Source organism: Halichoeres trimaculatus, unplaced genomic scaffold (assembly GCF_033239565.1).
Source record: "Halichoeres trimaculatus isolate MK-OKI-2021-1 unplaced genomic scaffold, fHalTri1.1 fHalTri1_scaffold_12, whole genome shotgun sequence".
NCBI lineage: Eukaryota > Metazoa > Chordata > Actinopteri > Labriformes > Labridae > Halichoeres > Halichoeres trimaculatus.
The window spans coordinates 21,172,917-21,194,031 of NW_027437190.1; the positions used below are offsets into that span (position 1 = coordinate 21,172,917).

A 21,115-nucleotide genomic window follows, 5' to 3' on the forward strand; every position below is an offset into this window, starting at 1 on the left:
TCCCTCCTCTGCTGTGGCCCAAGTAGTTCCACCATTCACGATAACAGATACACTTCCGCTGTGAAGACTGTCAACAAAGCCTGGAGAAATGTTTTAAGAATAAGTACAGGAGCACATTTCAGTCGTAAGAGCAGTAGATAGGGGAAACTTTGAATTAGTAATCAAGAGAATGGAAAGTGGGGGATTATGAGGCCATCTGGTATGAGAGCAGGAGGTGAAAACCTGAAAACCCTACGCCGGACCTATGAGAGAGCAGACCAATCTGTGCGCGCGCTCCAGTTTGGAGGGAGTAACATGCACACTGCACGTTATGTGGGGAGAATGTGAAAGCGCTCGCTGCCATGGCAACAAGGCAGCTCCACAGTCTCCAGTCCCCATTAAGAAAGATGGGTGGCAACGTGGCTGTAGCTCAACGGTGGTGTAGCATGACACGCTGAAAGAGCCTATTGTGAGACAGTGGATTTAGCAGTTAATGAAAAGAGCAAAGAGACAGCAAATCTGACAGGCAGGTGATAGTGACCTCACCTCTCAATGACAGATCATTCGTTTAATTCCAGGGGAACAAATGTTTTCTCTACATAGTGTCACTTGATAACATGGAGGAGCAGTCAACACTTCTTTCAGGTGCCTACAGCATTTTATTATCTCAATGTCTGGAGTTCTTGCTGTGATTCATTGTGACCTTGAACTGAGTCCTTGGATTCCATATCTTTACATCAAAATATTGAAACGCGGCAAAGTATTGTAAAACTCTGAAGACCTACCAATGCTGCCCTGGATTTTTAAATGTTTACTTAAATGGCATGCTCTTAGCTGAGAAATTCAAAGCCTTGCGATAGCTGAGTCCACAAATGTTGAATAAAAATAGTCAATGAGAAATGGATGTGATGTAATCTGTTAAGTTCAAATAGTTCAATGAAAGCGTCATGCAGGGTCTGAAGGTTTTTTTTCTCCACAAAGTAAGAAAAAATCTACCAAATCCACAATAGTTGCTTGAAATATTTCATAAAAGTGTATTTCATCAGCCAAAAGATTCAAAATCCTGGTATTTAAGTGTATAGGGAGAACATACTGCCTTGGAAAAGTAACTCCTTTAAGTGAAATGGTAGTGGTTTTACTGCAGGACACAATTTAACTGGATTCTCAGTTACATGTAGAAGCTGTGCATGTAGTGAGAGCCAAATTCAGCAAAAGAAAACAGATTTCATCCTGAGAGTAAGTGCCAAGACTCTTTTCATTCAGCTCAAAATAGCAAGCCAAAGCTTACGCACATCTCCAGAACATAGTTTAGGCAACTAAAGGATTTGGGTGGGGGTGATTTGTGGAGGAGGAATACAGCCGCTGAAGAAATGATAGAGAGTTTGTTCAAAACATGAAAATAATGAATTAGAAAGACAAAATACAGCCAAGGATTCAGGTTATTCTTCTCATTTTAATCAGGTTGTTCTCAAAAGATTTGTTTTGAGGTTCAGTGAGGTGGAAAACTAAGCCAAAAAAGGGCCTTAAATATTATCTTAAAAACTTATAAACGAATCTGCATTTTAAATCACTCAACATGGATCCATGCTGTTAGTTTCATATGGGCCTGACTTGATATGAGGGAGGAAACAGACCAACAAATGACCTCAGTGACCCCATTTCAAGCCTGCCACTCCTACTTCTCTGTCGAGGGTTCAGTACCAGATTCACACAAAAGAGGGCAGTATATTTTTAGCTGCAGCTCAGAAGTGGACATAAACAACACACTGATATCAGCAGTGCACATATTTACACTATTCCCCCTTTGAAAGTAACAAAGTGCGTTCATTTTTCAGTATTTTGTATTTTATAGATTTGATGACCAGCTGACCTTTAAGGTTCATGTGGCCTCCATTGCTCAGTCTTGTCAATTTCACATTGCAACTCTCTCCTTGCAGGCATCCCTGCATGCACATTTAAACCTCTGCAGATGATCCAGAATGAAGCCGCACATCTGGTCTTTAACCAACACAAAACAGCATTTCACACTGTTGTTGATCGCTCTTCATTGGCTTCAATGGCGGCAGCTTAAATAAAATTCAAAGCTCTTCTTCTGGCTTACAAAACAGTGATAACCTGTCCCTCATACAGGTCTACACTTCTACTTGCTCACAACACTCTCTTTATGAAGGATGCGTGCTGCTCCCAGCCTCGCATGTCCTTGTAGCCAGATTCTTCTCCTTTGTTGTTTCCAAATGATGGAATGAATTACCCAACCCCATACAATCCACAGACTTCTTTTCTAATTTTAAAAGATGTCTGGACACTCAACTGTTCAGGGAACATTGAGGCATTTTATCTAACCTTTCTCCTCTTTGTCCTGAGGTAGAATGAATCAGAAGGTCTAATACCCAGCTCTTTGTAAATATTTAGTTCTGACAAATGCTGGATATTAAATGTTGAATCTTGAACATCATTGTCGATGTTGACTTTTTGATTGTGGCTAAATTATTTTGGATGTGATAAAGAAAGCAAGCACTTCTTCTTCTGGCACTAGATGGCAGCACCTGTGACCAAACAAACTTGGAGCACTTCATTGCACTTCCCAAGGTTTTTCCCTCCAGTCTAAATTCTTGCCTGTGATATACTTCGCTTTGGATAAAAGTGTCTGCTAAATGAAAGTGTAGATCATAACTCAAACTAGGGGGGGCAGTAAAATATTGCTGGAGAGAGCAATGTCTGGGTCAACTTGTGTGGAATGCTGCCTCAGCAATTTTGGATGGATGGATAAAGGGATGGATGTATACAATTTTTTGACTCTGGTAGTAGCCTTTAAGAGTGTGTGTGTTAGTGTGTTAGTGTGTTAGTGTGTTAGTGTGTGTGTGTGTGTGTGTGTGTGTGTGTGTGTGTGTGTGTGTGTGTGTGTGTGTGTGTGTGTGTGTGTGTGTGTGTGTGTGTGTGTGTGTGCAACATCAATCTTTCATTCCTTCACTGACTCTCAGTGTCTCTACATTTTTTTAAAGGTCTCTAGTGTGATGTGTTGATTTATTTTTGGTTGAAAAGATAAAACTGTTTCCAGGCAGCTGTATTCTGCACCTTCTTAGTCTAGATTTAAATCAATGCCAAGTTCTCTTAAAATGAGGAATGCTAAGGCAATTTAATTAAAAGTGGAGAAGCAGCTCCCAAAATTATGTGGGACAATTTTCTATCAGTCAATGTATTTTCATACTTTTTATGTGCCAAAAGAAGTATTACCTAAGAAAGGCAAATTTCTCTGCAGTTACCAATTTTGCCTCTTTGGTTGTCTTGACAACTCAGCAGCCTCAAGCCGAAGCCTGCTGTGTTCGAAAAACACAAACAGCCAGAAACCTAATGTTATGTCATAGAAAAATATATGAATGTTGTACTGCTCCCCCTCAACACATGTACACACTCATCGTCTTTCCATTTGCGTCTGTATCACTCATACTGGGTTTGCTATTGTCTCATATTCAGATCTATTTTTATACCAGCAGTGAGAGCTCCAGCACACGCAGTGTGCTATTCTAGAAATGGGTTTATTCATATCAAACTTACTCTTATTTATTTTTATTTTAAGATATAGGTTGATTCATCCTTTGTTTATGGGCATTGTTCTTGGCAGTGCATACTAATGACACTGCGCTAATCTCTTGCTGACATTCACTTTGTAAGGCACACTGGAAGTTTTTTTTTTTTTTTTTTTTGAAAACAAAAAAACTGGAACACTTTCCTCCCTTAGGTCTGAAATACCATTACAGTATTTAGAACCTGAAGGGCACAAAGTTAGGATTATTTTAATCGATTATGTGTAAATCCATCAATAATTTTCATGTGTTCATCAGCTTTCAAGTCAGCAAAACAAACCTCTATTATTAAGTAAAGCTGGATTAAGTGTATTAATGACTATTTTTGTGACACAGTGAACATGCAGGCCTATCCATCTAAAATTAAAACTGATATGAATTATAAATATAAATTTGACCTTTCCTTGTTCTTTGATATTTTTTAGACCATCTAGCAAAAAAACACATATCTGAGGCTTTCATCCATTTTTACCAACTATTCATACCTTACTGCATAAATTTTAGCCAATCATGAGTCAACTGTGCTTTGCTCTCCCAATATAGCCTTTAGAGTCAAAACAGTCCTTAACCTTTAATAAAATTTGTATTTGATCTGCACTAGAACAAGCATTCTTGTCCCTCCCTGGTCAACAGGTCTCCTCTTCATCAGTAGCTCTCTCCACTCAGGCAGCACCCGGCCAGTCTGTTTGTAATTACTGCCTCTACTTGAGAGGAATACCAACGGGCATGCAGACACACACTGGGAGAAACAACAACAGCAGCACTGAGGAGGTTTCAGTCCCAACACCTTTCTGTGACTTCAAAAACATCTGTGGCCAGCTGCTGCAGCATCCATCTGGCGTGTCCAAACTCCTAATGAACAAATCATTACTTTGAAGACATGGCTCTTGTCATGCACAGAATATTTTTGTCCGGTTGAGGCCAGGCTGTTTATTTATCCCTCTGGTCTGTTCATTGCTCTGCTCTGAAACAGATATGTGGCTGTCAGATAAAGCTGTGAGCCCCCTATGCAGCCTGGAGATGAGCCCTTTAATTAAAGAGCCAGAAAAGGGCAGTAGGAACTCAGGCTGGACACTTCTGCACCTCAGCACCGTATGGCAGGCCATGTGGCAGCATAGGACTGGATTTGTCGAGCACAGCTTCAAAAAAGACAATAAAAAGTTAGGCGGTCAAAAATGTTTTTCCACAGTTTCAGAATGGGACTTTCTATTATGATGGCTATCTGATTAAAAACTAAACCTAATTATTTATTTGTGTCACGTTAGTATGCTTATTTCCAGACTAGGATGGATCTTTTTGGTCATTTACATTGATTAGAGGGGTTTTGTATAATATGTGATTGCTCATTGTTATTATTCAAAAGCTGTCGCACAATATGAAGTCTTAACAAAAAGCTTGTCATAAAATGTGATAATTGTGCCCTTGAGCGTTTCCAGAATCCCCCCCTGCACATTCTCTATGGATGCGAGCCAGGACCTGTCGATACAAAAATAGATTACTAACTTCAAATAGAGCTACACTCAGTAGCTCATCAGTAGGCTATACCGCACAGTTATAATGGTGGTGGGTATTGCCTGCCCACACTTTTCTGCTGCTCAACACACTTAAAGTGATGTTATTCTGGTTCCTGCAGTAATGGCACTGTGTGTGGCAGCATGTGGAGGGGGTCGATCCGTTATCTGGGGGTGTACCATCTGGGGCTGTCAAGTGAAGCTGCCACTTAGCTGGACTTACACAATCAATACACGCCAACAACTGGAGCTTCAGCAACCTTCTCAAAGTTTATGTGACATACCAACAAACTCTAGAAAGTCAGAAATGACTTTAAATAGCTTTACTCATAGGAGAATCAATTTATGGGGAAATCATTTCTATTATTTGTATTTTGCGGTGACACAATGGCTGATCTTTCTGCAAAAACCAGTGAAAGACTATGTGTGAAGTATTGCTGGTCAGTGTTGTAGGGGTTATTTTCCATCATGTATTATCTAACCTAAGCAGTTAGACCTGTCTCACCAACTAACACTAGGTGGTGCTAACCTCCACTGCTCATATGCCAGGCACACTGCCACTGTTGCAGTACTCCAGTACTTGTTTGATTTGATTTCCAAGACTTGTACCTCTCCTTAGACTTGAATTTGCATATTGGCTGCATTAGGACTCAAAGGACAGAGATGAGCGCTTTGGTGTATGTAATAATTTACAATGGTTTCACTTTTATGTAAAAACCCTTTTATATTAATTGAAATAACTTCTTCAGAGTGAGGGATGACATGTTTTTACCTCCATCCATGTTCACAAGTGTGAATGTGCTGCTGCAGTCACTGCCAGGATGAAGAGCTGCTACATAGCCTGCTTGATGTGCTAAAGATTTTATAGTAATAGATAAAAAAAAGAACAGAGCAACATGTTACGTGTGTAAAAATTAAAAAAAAAGACCCCTCAGCAGTTTCTTTAACTCACTTAATCTGTTTGAATGTTTCTACCTTTTTTGATCCTCAGTTTCACTGTCTGAAACTTAAATTCTCTGGTGTTTGTGGAACTCAGGTGAAAGTTGACAGTTAATCAGATATCACATTTTGAAATGGACGTTCAAATTCAAAGTCCGTATTTACCATATCAAGCAACACATAGTGGTCTTTTTAAGAGTTTGTTTTTTGGATTGGCAATCAAATGTAGGTCTGAAGTGATTCTCACACTCCAAAAAAGCTCCTCTGGCTTTTTGATGCAGTTGCCTGTTTAACCACTAGTCAACTGCACCTGTATGCTGACCTCAAATGCCAGCAAACCAAAACTCAAAGTACCTCAGCTATATTATGAATAAAGTGTACTTAACTTGACTTGGCATCTGAGGTGTTTTGGAGGTATTTGAATATGATATGTGCCATGAAAAGAGCGAGTAATGTCATTATTTTGTATCATGACAGCAGCAGGAAGTAGGACGATGCTGTGGCAGCTTGTACATGGTGCCAAAAGCTGCAAAATAGCAAGCAATCAAAAATGTTATTTTCACACCTTGATCACATTATGATTAACACAATGATCCTGACAGATTTAACCAGCAAAAAGTGAAAAAATAGGACAGCATTTATACGCAAGGCCACTTAGTTGGTCAGAAAACCACAGTTGTAAATATAATAAAGCATCCGAAACTGCTTATGACATGATGTCAATACATGTTAGATGTGCAGGAAATGCAAAGAAAAAAATGTTTTCACATGAAATTTGTCATAACTTTTAGTCACACACAGACTTAACTCAGAGTAAAAGAGTAAAGGAATAGAAGTGATCAGGTTTAATGTCCAATCAATACATTTAAATGTGCTTTAGAATAAAGGTATTAAAGCAGCTGCAGAAGCTGTGCATGATCATCAACCCTGCTATGATGAGCATCAACAACTCAAAAAATATAAGTCTGAGTAACAATTTTCTCAAGACTTTTCATAATACAAAGAGATACTGAAGGTACTGATCCCATTTGTGTATAAGTGACTTAAATACTTAGTGATTAATCATGTTTGCCCTTGATCTCTTAGCTTATTTTAAAAGAGGCAAAAAGAGTCCAGTGTCAATTAGAAGTGATTCATACCATCACTTCTCCACAAGGACACAATATGACACTGAAACGGATTCCAAATGCAGCATGTAGATATACATGCAAAAATACAATACATGTCTGAGGCAAACCATACCCAAGTTGTAATAAAAACTTTTGTGTATTTCACCCTCTTTTGTATGCTTTAACAAGTTCTGCAGGCATTTCTTTAAAACCAACATCTCACAGTGCCAGTGCAGAATACATTTAGGGCCCTCTTCTTTACTCTTTTGCGTCATCTGACTCTGGAGCGCTTGACAACAATTGTACCAGCAACCATGTCATACACAGTCCTGTTGTGCTGGAAGAACAGAAGAGTGATGAAGGCCGGGAAAAAGAAGGCAATGGAAAAGTTCTTGTTTAAGGCTCGGACAGTTGATCTGTAAGGAAGGACAGAGACAGGAGTTCAGATAAAAATACCACAGACAGGTTTGTTTGTAGTGAGTTTCCAATTACTGACAGGAAACCTTAAATCAGCTACTTACGCAGACAGAGAGACATTAGTTGCTGGCACTACAAGTACCCTGTTAGGCTGAACTAGAACTGATGAGTCGCAAGTAACAACTCTGAGTCCAAGCAGAAACTTTCCTGGAGTGGCTCCTCCTGCACCCCAAATGCAAACAATCTGAGGGGATGAAAATGTAGAAGCTGTCAATTGGCAGCATGGGAGCGCTTCTGACTTTTACAGATGAACATCTGAAGGTTAAAACCACTGTTTCTGAACAGTTAAGTATACCTCAGCATTCAAAAGACAGTGCTTACCTCATAAAAACATACTAATATCCGGTACACAAGTGCAACAAGCATCATTTTCTGTAGCTCCTCCATAGATGTGTCTTCATCTATTTCCTCCACTATGAAATGCATGGCAAACTTTGAAACATCTCTGCAAGAAATACAAAAGAGGGTACATTTTTCTGTATATTAATCTATAGGGATAAAAAGTGTAGGTTTATTAATCAGATGATTAATCAAGCACAGCTACAGAAGTTAAATGAACTTACTTGATTCCACTGAGATGCATAATACTGATGATTATGGTCGCTTTGATAAAAAACAAAATGAAGAAATCCACCATCTCCGCCAAAAGTCTTTGGAGGGGTGAGGGAATACTGTATTCCCGACCTAGTAAAATGTGGAATAATGGTTCAGTCAAAGTAAAATGAAGACAGTGAAATAGTCTGATTTATACATATTTAGCCATTTAACTAAGGTTGAAATAACTACAGGGTGTCACTTTGAGATCCCACAGTACTTTGTTTATAGCAAAGATAATAACCAAGCTCTAATCTATCGTTTAATGTGCAATCAAACTCTTAACATGCGCATGTTAGACTGTCTGTACTATTTCATTATGGTTAGAGCTGCCTAATGAGTATCTGATGACCATAAAAAAAACTGTCTCTACCTGGTCTCTGAGCGTTTCCGTTCTCCTGTGGTGGATGTTGCTGCTGGGGCTGAGCGGACACCGCAGCCCCGCCTGCTGCCTCGCCTGTCCGGCTGCTCGTTGAGCCCACGACAGGCGAATAAGGCGATAACGGCAGGACAAACGGGCTGGCATACCAATTCTGTGAGTTAATATCAAATGCTGTAGTTGACGTACCGTTTGCTGAATGTAAATAATAAGGGCAAGACATGGCTGACGCTGCCATCCAACCCTGCCAGTTCACATATCCTGTGTAGTACTGCCACATCCACGCCTGCAGTTTCTCGCAGTACTCCGTTGTGGCGCGGCTTTGGACGGTATTTTTCTTTCCTTCGACAATGTTCTTATTTCCAGCTTCTTGTATGACATCGTCTTTGAGAGAGTCATCTTTGCTATCCAAAGGTTTATTCTTTTCTTTATCGGCTTCCATATTTGTGTTTTCCTTGTCCGCCATGTCTGCTGATGGCGTCATACGTTGCGTACGACGTCTTCCGGACCACTTTATTCAGAAGACAATCATACGATGACGTTTTCCTAATAATCGTGGAGGAAGCTTTAAAAAGTAAAAATATTATTAATAATAATTAAAATTTGAATGTTTTCTTCGAATGAAGGAATATATCGAGACACTACTGACAGTTTTACTTCAAAGTGAGACTCCCAAGCATCCCCTCATAAAACGAAATGGTACTGTCCGACTAGTATCTGCTTTAGCGCATAATTTACCGCAGGAGGGCAGCAGTTACCCGGGAGACAGAGGGACATTGCAGCGAGATTGTTACTCCTGGGTTCCTTAAGTTCATATTACGTAATATTTTGAATCAGCAGGTAACTCGTTAAGATCTTTATAAACCACTCTCAATATGTAACAGTAAAATAGCAATTAATATGGCTAATTGTGGATGCATACATTGAAGTCTGTAGCACATTGTAGGTTTTCAGTCAAATTTAAAGATAAAGGCCCACTAATAGTTGAGGTAAAAAAAATAATAATAAAATAAGCTATTTTGATATCCCTGACTTGTATCAGACACGCTCCCTGTGATTGATGGGATTATTTTTTCCTCAACATATTTTGAACTGAAAATTGGACCTGTTCCTCTACTCTCTGTAGTCTGTTTATTTTTAGCCTAATTCTGTGTACAACCCAAAGAAAGTTAAATCCTTAGTATTGTAATCAGAAATATAAATAGAATTGGGGTGATTTTTTTCTCCACAATCCCTCTCCAAGTTACATACATGTCAAAAATATTTTTAATACTGAACACTTATACAAAGCAAAATATTCCTCAAAATATTCAAGACCTTCTTACTCGGGACATAGCAAAATTCCTGAACCTGTTCATGTGGCATGGTCTTACATAATGTGGCACTCAAGACAAGGGATAAGCTTTTCATTAGTTACTTGACTTTGTTGCCGGAGCACCACCCGGGGCCTTAAAATTTCACTTGAGCCTGAAAATCTTGTTGGGAATTTGGACGTCAACCTACTGCCCCAAAGAACCCTAATTAAAACAAATTATGTGCACTTGTTTGAACTTTGGGTCTAAGACAAGAGGCTTGGCACAAATGAGAGGTCACTTCTCTGACCACAAGCAGGGATTTGGCCTCCCATTCACCATTCACCCACATCCCTGTCACAAGAGGGCTGCCCTGATATCAGGACATGCTGCTTTTCTTTGTTGGAACAAAAGAGCTTTGTTAAGCTCCTTGCCAACGTCTAATAACCTTAAGACTTAAAGAATGACTTGTAATGTTCAAAGTTTGTGACTGGCCATAGTCTGTAATCAATCTTGCAAATACCTTGATATGCAAGAGGCAAATTCCAAACTGGACTGTAATGATTACTAAAAAGTGGCTTACAATGAAGACTTCAGTGTTTTCACTTGTTTGGAAAAGTTTAAATCAAAAGTATGAGTACAAAACTTGACAAATCATGTCTTAAAATATAAGCTCTTATTTGAAGAAAACGGTGTTAAGTGTGCAGTGGTATAACCTTCAGTAAAAGCCCAAGTCAACAAATTTAATCACATTTGCTTTGTCCTAACAGTTTGTTACCCCAGGAAAATACTGTTTAAGTCTCATTCACAGCTACACAGGCTTCAGCATGACAGTTCAGACTTTATTGGCATGTTTGGCAAAAGCACATCGATTTGGTGTCTCTGTGGTCCCAATCTCAACGACTGAGATGTTCAAACAAATCAAGCCCCTTTCTCGTAAGTCCTCACTGCAACAACGTCATCCATGATACATTTCTGTTGAGACAGTGTTTGACATGTTAGAATAACCCTACCATTCACATAAGGATTACTCATCAAACGACCAGATCTAGTCAGTATCTTGTCCAATTAGTTCACTTTCGTTATCCCAATTACTCACAGCTGTCAGTTTCCCGTCCTGAATCTCTCTTTCTAGTGTCGTTGTCTTCCCCTCCCACGCCTGCAGCTGCACAAGTTTGCCATTGTCCAGAGTGAAGGTGGTCTGAAATCAGGTTAATATAGAGGTCACGTAAACACGTATATAGCATATCGGATATATAAAACATAAATGACCCACCATAGATTTTCGACCGTCCGCAGTTGTCTCTTCAAATTCCTCGTTCAGCTTAAACTTTATCTCTGTGGTCTTGAAAGTTGTTTCAGACTTCATTGTAATCACGCCAGAGTCATCCACGCTGATCACCAGGTTTGGCTTTGCCATGTTGCCCATTTGTCGAGTGGCAAAGCCCACACCTTGAACACAGTTTGTTTAAATAATCAATCAGTCTTTTTTTAAACACTATGTGATGCTGTACTGCTCCAAAATTACTTTCTTGCTGGCTTGCTGACACTTTTATTTTATGCAATAACTATTAAACCCATCATTCATCAACGCCCTTCTCAGCGTGCAACAATGTGACATCATTTTAAAGTTATCTTACCAATTGCCTTCATGTATTCATCAAAGTTCTCGCTGGAGACAAGAGTCCAGTGTCCTACAAACTGCTCCACCATGATGATGAGGAAGAAGAAAGTCAGTCCGCTCCTTAAAAGTGTCTCAAATGATCCCGTGTCAGGTATGCAGTGCTATTAGAGACAGCCACTCACAGTAAATGACATACTTCAAGCCTGGTCGAACACGTGCCTGATTTGGGAACAACCAATCAAGAGCCGTGACTTCCGTTGTCCTAGAAACCTGTGGATTAGGGGCGTGTCTACAAGTCTATGTTTGATGCAAATGACATTAAAAGCTAAGCATTTCGGGTCTGCTGATACGAGCAGAAACTGGAGGAAGTGAAATATGTTCAAACAAAAGACGTGTGATTAGATTTGGAGCTGAATATCCAGCCCACTGACGAGCTATGACCAAAGAAGAAGAGAACAGAAGGGAAGAGAAGAGAAAAAGAAAAGATTGTCATGTGATGCTCGCACTCTCCTGTCTTAAGTTGAATTTTTTTTTTCATATTTGTGGCCATACATTTCGGTTTATTGCTGCTTTTCTGTTTCTTTCAACCACATTCACGACTAATATATATATTTTTAGTTGAATATAGCGAAATTAAAATACAACGAAACGCAACAGAGATCTCAAACATCACATGTTTAATATGACTGGGAGACCGCGTTGTTAAGAGTGCATTTTTGTCCCGGTGATTACTGGTTTTGACCAGCAAGTGGCGCCTGTTAAATGCAAAAGACTGAGCCTCACATGATCTTGTAGTTTTTCTCGGTCGCTTTGTTTCATGTCTCGAATCATCCTTGCAATTTGCGAAACAGCAAGTGCATTTCATAAAAAAGTTCACACAATCAACAAAACACATTGGATTACCTGCAGTCTCTTTCTCAAAATTCTTAGTTTTTCTCTCGAAACTAAAAAAAACTGTCAGTAAAGATGTAGGTGCCATTAGAATGACGAGTCGTCATGTCATTGTACTGATAGGACAGTCAAATTGCTCGGTCATGTTGTCAATACAACAGTGTACTCTGGAAAGAAGTTCTAATGTAAACTAAGCTTCAAGTTTTGATGGCAGTTACTGTAATTTGTAAATTATATCTTAGTTTATGTTGCAGATTGGTTGCAAGAGACAGGACAAAATTGACATTTTCGCTCTCACTGTTTTTGCTGTAATTTGTTGACTGACCCCATCATTGCCATACAGAGAAAAGAAGAAGACGCTGCATAGCACAAATTGGTAAACAAAAAAAAAAAGTACAAATGTGAACCCAGGACAGTATCCTTAGGGGAAACTGTTCCTGCAGTTTTGTGGGAATTGCAGTGCAGTGTAGTGTAGTCTTCCTACACCTCCGTATGTTCCTGTATGCTGGGCCACAAATTCTAATCCACATCACAACAAATATCCTTTCTGTTGACAAAAAGTCTGAATGATTGAGGACACAGATCTCTCAATTTTTGGCTGCATCCTTCAACCAACCCCAGCCATTGTAAGCTAATGATTGAGAACATGGTCCACGAGTAATAGATCTTAATTGGCATTTTACAGGAAATTTGTTGCCACAGAAGAAAGTACACATACATATTTGCCAGTTGATGAGATGCACTTTTGAGCTACTTCAGAAAACTGGTTGATCATTGGCTGATCTAATGCTTCACACATTTTTATTTGTTAGAGAAAGTCAAGATTGACCAGGAGGCAATTTACCAATCCGGACAGATTTAGAAAGAAAAATCTAATGGAATTGTGTGGAAAGATACTTGACATATTAGGATAACTTGTTCAACCTTTTTGCATGTAAAGACTTATGTGATGAACTCGTGAATACATGTTGTGGGGGGCGAGACTATTCAACAGAGACCCATGATAATCCATTTTGATCAACATGGCATAAGCAGTTGATAATGTTGGAAACTGTAGAGAGTCGGACATAATCATTTGCATGAATGAACAAGTAGCTTTGAAAATTTCAATCCTTATCTGAGAAATGAACCAAAAGCAACTGAGAAAAACTGCAAGAGGACAGCTTAATTGAATTTATATTCATTCCTTACTTAAAATTTCCTCATTTGTATAGCACTCATGATGAGTTTTTAATTGACTGACCTGTTTCCTTCAGGTATCCAGCCAAGACTGAATTAGATAAAAGATGGATTTCTATCTGAAAGGAAAAAGAGACAGTGCTGCCCTCTTGTGGTCTTGGTAACAAACTACATGAGCTCGTTCCTAGAGCTGGCCTTTGAAAACAGAGATCCAAAAATACCAACTTAAAAATACAAAATCAAAAACTGGTCAGGCCTTTGTTCCTTTCATTCTTCTGTTTGAAGAGTGTTCCTGATCTGTCTAAAGTCTCTGCCTTAGTAAAAAATATGTCCCAAACAATGGGTCATCAAGTACATGCTTCACATCTGTATAATGTTTTGGCTATTTTTTCATATGAACCTATATCATACAGAGTACCTGCACTGATTATTTTATTATAAACAAATAGGCAAGATATGTATATCCTTTATTTCATTTCACATGTATCCAATTTTCAGCTCATTAAACATATAAGTTCATGGGTGCTGCTGGCGTCACAAGAAGAACAAAGTGAGTCTAATTGGGGTTGTACGGATATTTGTTTTGAGGAAATTAATACAGCCTAAGTTATTTTAGTTTTGTACACTTTATGTTGTCTATGCAGAGAACTCTTGCAAGTAAAATTTGGATCTGAGATGTGAAGTTTTGGGGCTTTACTACCTAGTGAAACCCCTGTAATTCATCATGAGAAGAGTAGCCCAAAACAGCGTTAACTGAACACTTATGGTTATATAATAAGAAAGCAAATAATACAGCTTCTCAATATGGGAGGCAGTGAAATGCCCTCTTGGTGCCTGTTTTCATCCTGTTCACTCATCAGTCGCACATTTTGTTTGTTCTTCAAGCCACAAAGAAGTGAAGTAGATTTTTGTTACTAAAGAAAAAGGCTCAGTTTATTAATACTGTTCTACCTGTCGACATTTAACTTGTATTCCTGGCCCCCAGATGTGGGTTTCTTTCCTTTTATCAAGCCATATCTGGGCTTGATGCATTATGTAAAGCAAAATTGTGCAAAACAAGGTGTCACATGGCTGCAAAATTAGATTTCATGGTTTCACACACATTGATTATTCATTCATATCAATAGCAGCAGCAAAGATGTGATTGTCAGAGGGCCGTTCTGTGTTGTGTGGTGAAATGTTATCGCTCCCATAAGCTACTTGTTGTGTCATCCAGGGTTCCTCTGCTAACATACAGGTGCCATCGAGCCGGGGCATAGCCTGTAATGAACATGAACTCTGGCTGGCAGCCCCACAGAAGTCCTTTCCTCCTGGTTTTCATCAACACTTCAGCCCCCATTGATGGGGGAACAGTGGCCATGGACAAAAGCTGTATATACTGTACAAACACAGCTCTGAGCGGCAGCACACTGACTCATTCTTCGGTGTGTGTGAGAACGGAGGGGGACCCCTTTCAGCTCCTTTGTGTTGGTGTCTGTCAACAGTGTAGTTGGAGGCAGAGCCCATTGTGGCGGCCAGTGTTTCGTATTGACACAGGGCCTCGCTCAGCTTGTTCCCAGGGTCCAACCTGAGGACTCATGAATAATGGAGAGAGGATCCTCAGGCCAAGGGGGAGTTCACAAGTCTGGCTGAGCTTGTTAAAAACCTACAACTTAATATAGGAGCAGGTAAAACTGCGTTCACAGTTGAGCCTGTTGATGTTGAACTTTGCTGCAACTCTCTAAAGCCAAAATCTGGCACAGTGTTAACCTGGCTGACAGAGATGTAGTGCTGCATTGAAAAGGAGAAATCCAAAGGGCACACCCGTTCAGATATCAACTATTCCATATTCTTTATCATTTTTTGGTTCTGTTTTCTATCTAACTAGCTACATTTGCTTTTTTGCCTATATGGGTTTAAAGTTCTCTTCGGTTCTGGAAAAGCCATGGCCTCGGGAAGAGGAATCACTCGCTCAGTGTTCAAATCTGGGATGCCATAATGCTGTAGGGTTAATAAGTACAAACAAAACCCCATAAATTGATACTATTTTGATCCAGAAAATTGAGGTAACTGGCACCAACCTGAGTTCGTCAAGTGTCTCTTTATCAGACTATTACATATCTGTTGTTTTTTTCAGATGCTGATCATTTCAGAAGTGGTGATACAATAAGAAAATGAGACTCCCCTGAAAGATATACAGTCTGATCCAGCTTTATTTGTATAGCACCTTTCAAGACAAAGTTACAAGGTGCTTGACACTAAAATACAATAAAGTTAAGAACACATAAATAAAACAATAAAACAATGCCAGAGAAATAAAAGGTCATTGAAAAGCAATATGATAAAATTGGGTTTTAAGAAGAAATTTAAAAGATGATCTTGGTACCAGCAGTAGGGCCCTGCTGGAGGATCTCAGTCAATGGCCAGGCTCATAAGGAGTAGGGATGTCACAGATATAAGCGGGAGCCTGGCCATTGAGGGCTTTGAATGAAATCTTAAAACCAATTCATAAACTCACAGGTAACCAGTGGAGAGCAGCAAGGAATAGAGCTATGTGGTCACCTCTTGAAGTAAAGGTTAAAGGCCTGGCCGCAGCATTTTAAATCATTTGCAGTCTTTGAATATTACACTTGGTTATTCCAGAACAAAGAGCATTAAATCATCCAGTCAAGATGAGATACAAGCATGAATGACTTCCAAGTGTGCACAGGATAGAAAGGATTTTATCATCTTGATCAACCTGTGCATCAAAGGACAGCTGACTGTCAAAGATGACCCCCAGCAGCTTTATAACTTTCCCCAATGAGACTGACATGAAGAAAATGTCTGCTGTTTGAAATTGGTGAACGACAGCACAATGTCAAAGTGAGCAGATGTTTTTAAAGAGAATATTTCACACCATGAACACAGAAGTTTGAGATATTGAAAAAAAAAGTAGAAAAAAATCTGCTTCCTTTGATGCGTTGTAGTGATGTGGCTTTCAATGGTTTGTGCGTGCCTGCCGTGAGCATCACTTCAGCTCTGTTCCCCAGCAGGTTCCAGCCATCTGCTGAGAAGCTCACACGACCTGAGCGGTGTGCCCTCTCTTCTCTGCCTTTTTAAACAGCTGCTGCATGAAGGGGGAACCAGAGGACAGGGTGGGTGCCGACTGTTGTGCCCAGCTGAGATGAAGAGTACATTTGCGAGTGTGTGGCTGTGTGTGCGCAGGGGAGGTCAGAGAGGTGCCTCTTGCTTGTGTGCTTTGAGCTTTTTCATGCTTCCTGCTTTGATCTTCTCTCTCATCCCTTCATCCCACACGCTCCCCGCGCCTCAGGCTTCTGGTTTGCAGCGCACCGACTTACGGGCTGGAGAGAGATGGAGGGGAGGGGGGGCTGCCTTCCACACAGACATTGCTTGTTCTTGTTCAATACAGAGGAGAGAGGTGCAGGGAGAGCTACCCATGGGGCACAGTCACCGGACACAGAGGCCAGAAGGAGGAGCATTCACCAGGAGCTAAAGTGATGCTTACTGTACAGTCCTTCTCTTTTATGCTTCTTTAGATCCTCCAACTGTGGGCTGGAATTCTTGTGAAAAACGACTGCGGTAGTGCTTAGAGGGTGGCCTCCTGACCCCTTGCAACATGGGAAACTCCTCAGCTGGTCGTTATATAAAGCTCACCAGAGTCATGAGAATCACTGATAAATCACTCGGCTCGAGGCCTCTCATGTGTCCCTTTAGTCTCTCATGGACCGATTACTTTCCTCTGGGTCAACACAATGTGTCCCTTTCTGCCAAAGCTTTGTATAGGCTGAACTCAATGTGTTGCCATGTAATCAGTGTGGCAAGAGGAACAAAGTCGTGAGACAGCATCGCAGTCACAGGAGTTTGTGTCAGAAAACATCTCCTTATTCCTGTCCCATCAGATAATCTTTGCATGGGCCACACACCCACATAGACACACTCAGTCCCACCTGCTGAGCCCGGATTATGAGACACAAATGCAGACGTGCAGAGCAGAACCCTCAATTGGAAATTAATTCAAAGGGGAAAGCACTTACCTATACTTGGACATGTGGTAAGTGTTAGGCCGTGACAATTAACTCAGCCATGTCGACAGATGACTGCTCTTAATATTTCATGACAACTTTAGAGGGAGGCGGGGGATTGGGAGGGGTTCTGCTGTGCAGCTTTGCTGCCAAATAACCCACACATTTGTCCCTTTCAAGTCGATGACAGACTCCATTAATATCTGTGACATCTCCCTGGTAAACTGGCAAGTGCTCTTTAACCTTCGCTGTCAACTCCAATCATCTTAACCCTTATGGACTTATGAATGAGGATAATGATCTAAAAGACATAAACTTTAGTTTTTACATAATTGCTAGAACAGGCTGGTGGTACTTCGATTCAAAGACATAACTAATAAAAAAAATGGGGGTGCAGGAATAGATGGTATAGTAAACATAATGTATTGTGGTAGGTAGAGGATAAACTTGTGGAATAAACAATGCTTGGTGGGGCTGTGATGCATGTTTGTGTAGTGGGAGAGAGGGAAACACAAAGTAAAGGGGGCTGTGCTAACAGGCTTTCTGCAGATCACTGGCAGTTTGACTGCAGTGGAGAGTAATGGGGCTGGCAGGGCGGAATCAATTACTGGCCACAACAGATTTTCCCACAGGTCGGAGCTTGGGAAAGCAGTACTTTACTGCAGCACAGACAGCTGGCACAGAGCATCCACTGGGAAAGGAGCCGGCTCGCACAAAAAAATCCCTGCAGTTTTTTTTTCTTTGATAAACTTGTGACACAACAAAATTTGACCCCTTTCCGATGCTCTCAAAGATGCATGCTTTTTGCAGTCATTCTCAATTAGATTTAACCCAAATTGTATCAGATGCTGAAAAAACAACAAAGCACAGCAAGACTGACATTGAAAAACATACTGGCGTCCAAAATGATTTTGATCAACAGTGATAAGCAGAGGAGTATAGCTTCATTTGGCTGGGAACTTGTATGAGCGCCAGTGAGGTCCCCTTTGCATGATGTAAAGCCTATGATACATTTCAATTAAAGCCCCAGTAACACCCTAACCTAGCCCCAACACACACACACACACACACACACACACACACACAAACATACAAACACACTCCATTGATATGCAAACAATGTTTTTCTGCAGTAACACAATGTGTGGCCTTAAAAGCAGCTCTCTCCACAGTCCTCGGACATCACGTGCTGCCTCCTGTAGCGCTTATTTGGGAACCAGTTCTGTGATCTGCCTTCCCTCTATTGTGGACTTTTAGAAGTGAACTGGTAATGAGTAGCATACTGGTAATTCTTGTGAACAATATAATTGTTTGATGGCCCATTGAAAAGAAGTGTGCACCATTGTACAGAAGCCATTAAATATGATTCTATTTACTTAAGAGTGACTCATTCAGGTCAAAGCCAGCAAATAGGATTGTCAGAATCAGAGATCAAAGTGTTGTACAAGTCTCTAAATACTTTTCTTGTTTTGTAATTGACCCACAGCCCTGTAATTAACTGCTAGTGATGGGATCCTTGTGTCAGCGTATGACCTGTGGAGCTGCCCTCAGACAGAACATTAAAAAAAAGTTCTAGCTAAACAAAGAAACAAGGAAGTTAACATATCCTCCCTGGCTTTACCTATCCAAAAGGCACAAGGAGAATGGATGCCAACAAAGGCAGGAAAGTAAAGAATGAGAAGGCGGGTGTACTGCAGTCAAACAGTGGGAATGGGTCTCAGGCCTGGTCTGGTCTCTGCCCAATATAGCGCCTGGGTGCTGGGAAAGGGAGGAAGCTGTGGCCCATAGGATAACATTGTTGTATGGAAGCTGTCTGGGAGACATTTCCCTCAGTCAGATGAGCTATTTAGACGCAGCATGGGTGGCATTTAGTCTGCCTTACATAATATGTCAGTGTAAATATGCAGGTAAAGTTAATACTTTTTGCACCTACACTATGCTATGTGAATAATTCATGGATCAGGCATGCTCTCACACACACAGATATGTCCCCTCTCCCTCTCCTGACATGCAAACTTGGCTTCAGCAGTTGTTGAATGACAGGTATAAGATGTCAGGATGGTGTGCACACAGGATGCAGGCACGGCTGCGAACGTCGCTGCTGCTGACAGCCCCAACGGTTGACATAGTAAATCAATCCTGATGGGAGGGTGGGTAGGACGGAGGCAGGGAGGAGGGGAGACGGTGGGGGGGTCCATTGGGACTGAGCCGGCCTCTGTCAGACACACTCAGCCACTCAGCCGGCCAGAGAGAGACTGTTGACGGGTGGGAGAACACTCGCCGGGAAGCGCTCACACGGAGATTGAGTTACCACGGAATTAGATCAGGGCTGTGGGAAACAGCACCTCCTAAACACACTCGCACACTCTCAGTCACACACACATAAACACATGCAGACGCACCAGCACACACACTCTGGGCTGCACTCTTGCACACACAAAGGAGTCACCAAGGGAAACCTGAGGGAAGATTGAGGAAGGCAGCTGGGCACACGCCAGTTTCAAACAAATGCTTGCTTATACCTCTTAGCTTCCTGGCACTAGTTTGAGAATAGTTACTTCAAATTGGTGCCCAGTTAGGCCCACAGTCAACCGGCAGACTGGCGTGTTGTACCAGGTATTCAATGGGAATATAATTTACAGGAGGAAAAAAAGAAATCACAGACAAGTAAGCTGAAACATGGCAGAAAACCTAACAGAAAGCATTTCCAGAGTCATTAAATTGAGAAAGAATATGTTTGGAAGCAGTGTGAGAGTTCAAGGATTTTGCAACAAAGATCCTAATTATGTTTAATGGAGCACAGGAATGTAAATACTCATGTGAAGGACCTTGACGGTCAGGTGTTGGGAGAGTGGTTTGTGTCGGTTTAATAGAGACCACATGAATCAGCCTGTCCTATGGAGCTCTATGACCATAGTAGCATTTCAAACAACCCTGGCGCGAGCCCAAATATACTGAAAATATCTGCCAGCAGAGTCATGGGAAGGCCATGGATGGTGAGAAGTGGGCTCTTACTGACCCAGCTGTGGAGCTGACATTCATCCCACAAGTGGAAATAAAAAACCTTCCCAAAAGCAGAGAGCAATACAAATGCCTACTAATGAAACTCTGACACAAAAGGGAGTTTTAGACTTTAGTATATTTAACCTGTTGTTTTTGCCGGTATAAAGGGAATTCGTTCAATCATTTTAGGTTCAATTTACTGTATTTATGCTGTATTTAAATGACTCCCCCTCCTCCTAAAACCACAGTGGTTAGATTATTTCAGCTATAACCCATTGGCAACAGTGAAGCATTAATTCACCCTCTCACTACAGTATAACAATTAAAAACAGCAAGGTTGACTTCTGGATCAAGAAGCATCCTCTAGTCTTATAATACGAAGCCTAAAATCTGCACTTCATGTAGCATAAGCTTGAAACCGGCCACATACACTACCTGGTGAAGAAAGCTGATCTTAACCACAAAAGTAAACATGTTTACTGCCTGGTTCAGAAAACGATGTGCTCTGCATGACCATAGACTGTAAATAAAATGGACAGTGTGGCTCTGC

General features: G+C 40.8%; 2 protein-coding genes across 2 annotated transcripts; both read right to left on the minus strand.

The window, feature by feature from the left end:
• Positions 1 to 5,400: 5,400 nt before the first annotated feature.
• LOC141800899 (protein FAM8A1-like) lies at positions 5,401 to 9,076 on the minus strand. Its single transcript, XM_074683753.1, has 5 exons — positions 8,567 to 9,076; positions 8,163 to 8,283; positions 7,921 to 8,044; positions 7,644 to 7,783; positions 5,401 to 7,538 (listed from the first exon to the last, which is right to left on the minus strand). The coding sequence occupies exons 1-5, from the start codon at positions 9,054 to 9,056 to the stop codon at positions 7,394 to 7,396; spliced, it is 1,020 nt and encodes a 339-aa protein (XP_074539854.1). The 5' UTR covers positions 9,057 to 9,076; the 3' UTR covers positions 5,401 to 7,393.
• Positions 9,077 to 10,680: 1,604 nt separating this feature from the next.
• Positions 10,681 to 11,691, minus strand: fabp4b (fatty acid binding protein 4b). Its single transcript, XM_074684193.1, has 4 exons — positions 11,505 to 11,691; positions 11,141 to 11,316; positions 10,964 to 11,065; positions 10,681 to 10,839 (listed from the first exon to the last, which is right to left on the minus strand). Exons 1-4 carry the CDS (start codon positions 11,575 to 11,577, stop codon positions 10,786 to 10,788), a joined length of 405 nt encoding a protein of 134 aa, XP_074540294.1. The 5' UTR covers positions 11,578 to 11,691; the 3' UTR covers positions 10,681 to 10,785.
• Between the last annotated feature and the right edge of the window lie 9,424 nt (positions 11,692 to 21,115).

What these genes read in the sequence shown, in the direction of transcription:
- LOC141800899 (XM_074683753.1), bottom strand. Translation starts at nt 9,056, where the DNA reads ATGACGCCATCAGCAGACATGGCGGACAAGGAAAACACAAATATGGAA. An exon ending in ATGCATCTCAGTGGAATCAA is followed by an intron (nt 8,045 to 8,162) that starts GTAAGTTCATTT and finishes TATTTCTTGCAG; the next exon opens with AGATGTTTCAAAGTTTGCCA. An exon ending in ACTAATGTCTCTCTGTCTGC is followed by an intron (nt 7,539 to 7,643) that starts GTAAGTAGCTGA and finishes CCTTCCTTACAG; the next exon opens with ATCAACTGTCCGAGCCTTAA.
- fabp4b (XM_074684193.1), bottom strand. Translation starts at nt 11,577, where the DNA reads ATGGTGGAGCAGTTTGTAGGACACTGGACTCTTGTCTCCAGCGAGAAC. An exon ending in CGGACGGTCGAAAATCTATG is followed by an intron (nt 11,066 to 11,140) that starts GTGGGTCATTTA and finishes ACCTGATTTCAG; the next exon opens with ACCACCTTCACTCTGGACAA. An exon ending in AGGACGGGAAACTGACAGCT is followed by an intron (nt 10,840 to 10,963) that starts GTGAGTAATTGG and finishes CTGTCTCAACAG; the next exon opens with AAATGTATCATGGATGACGT.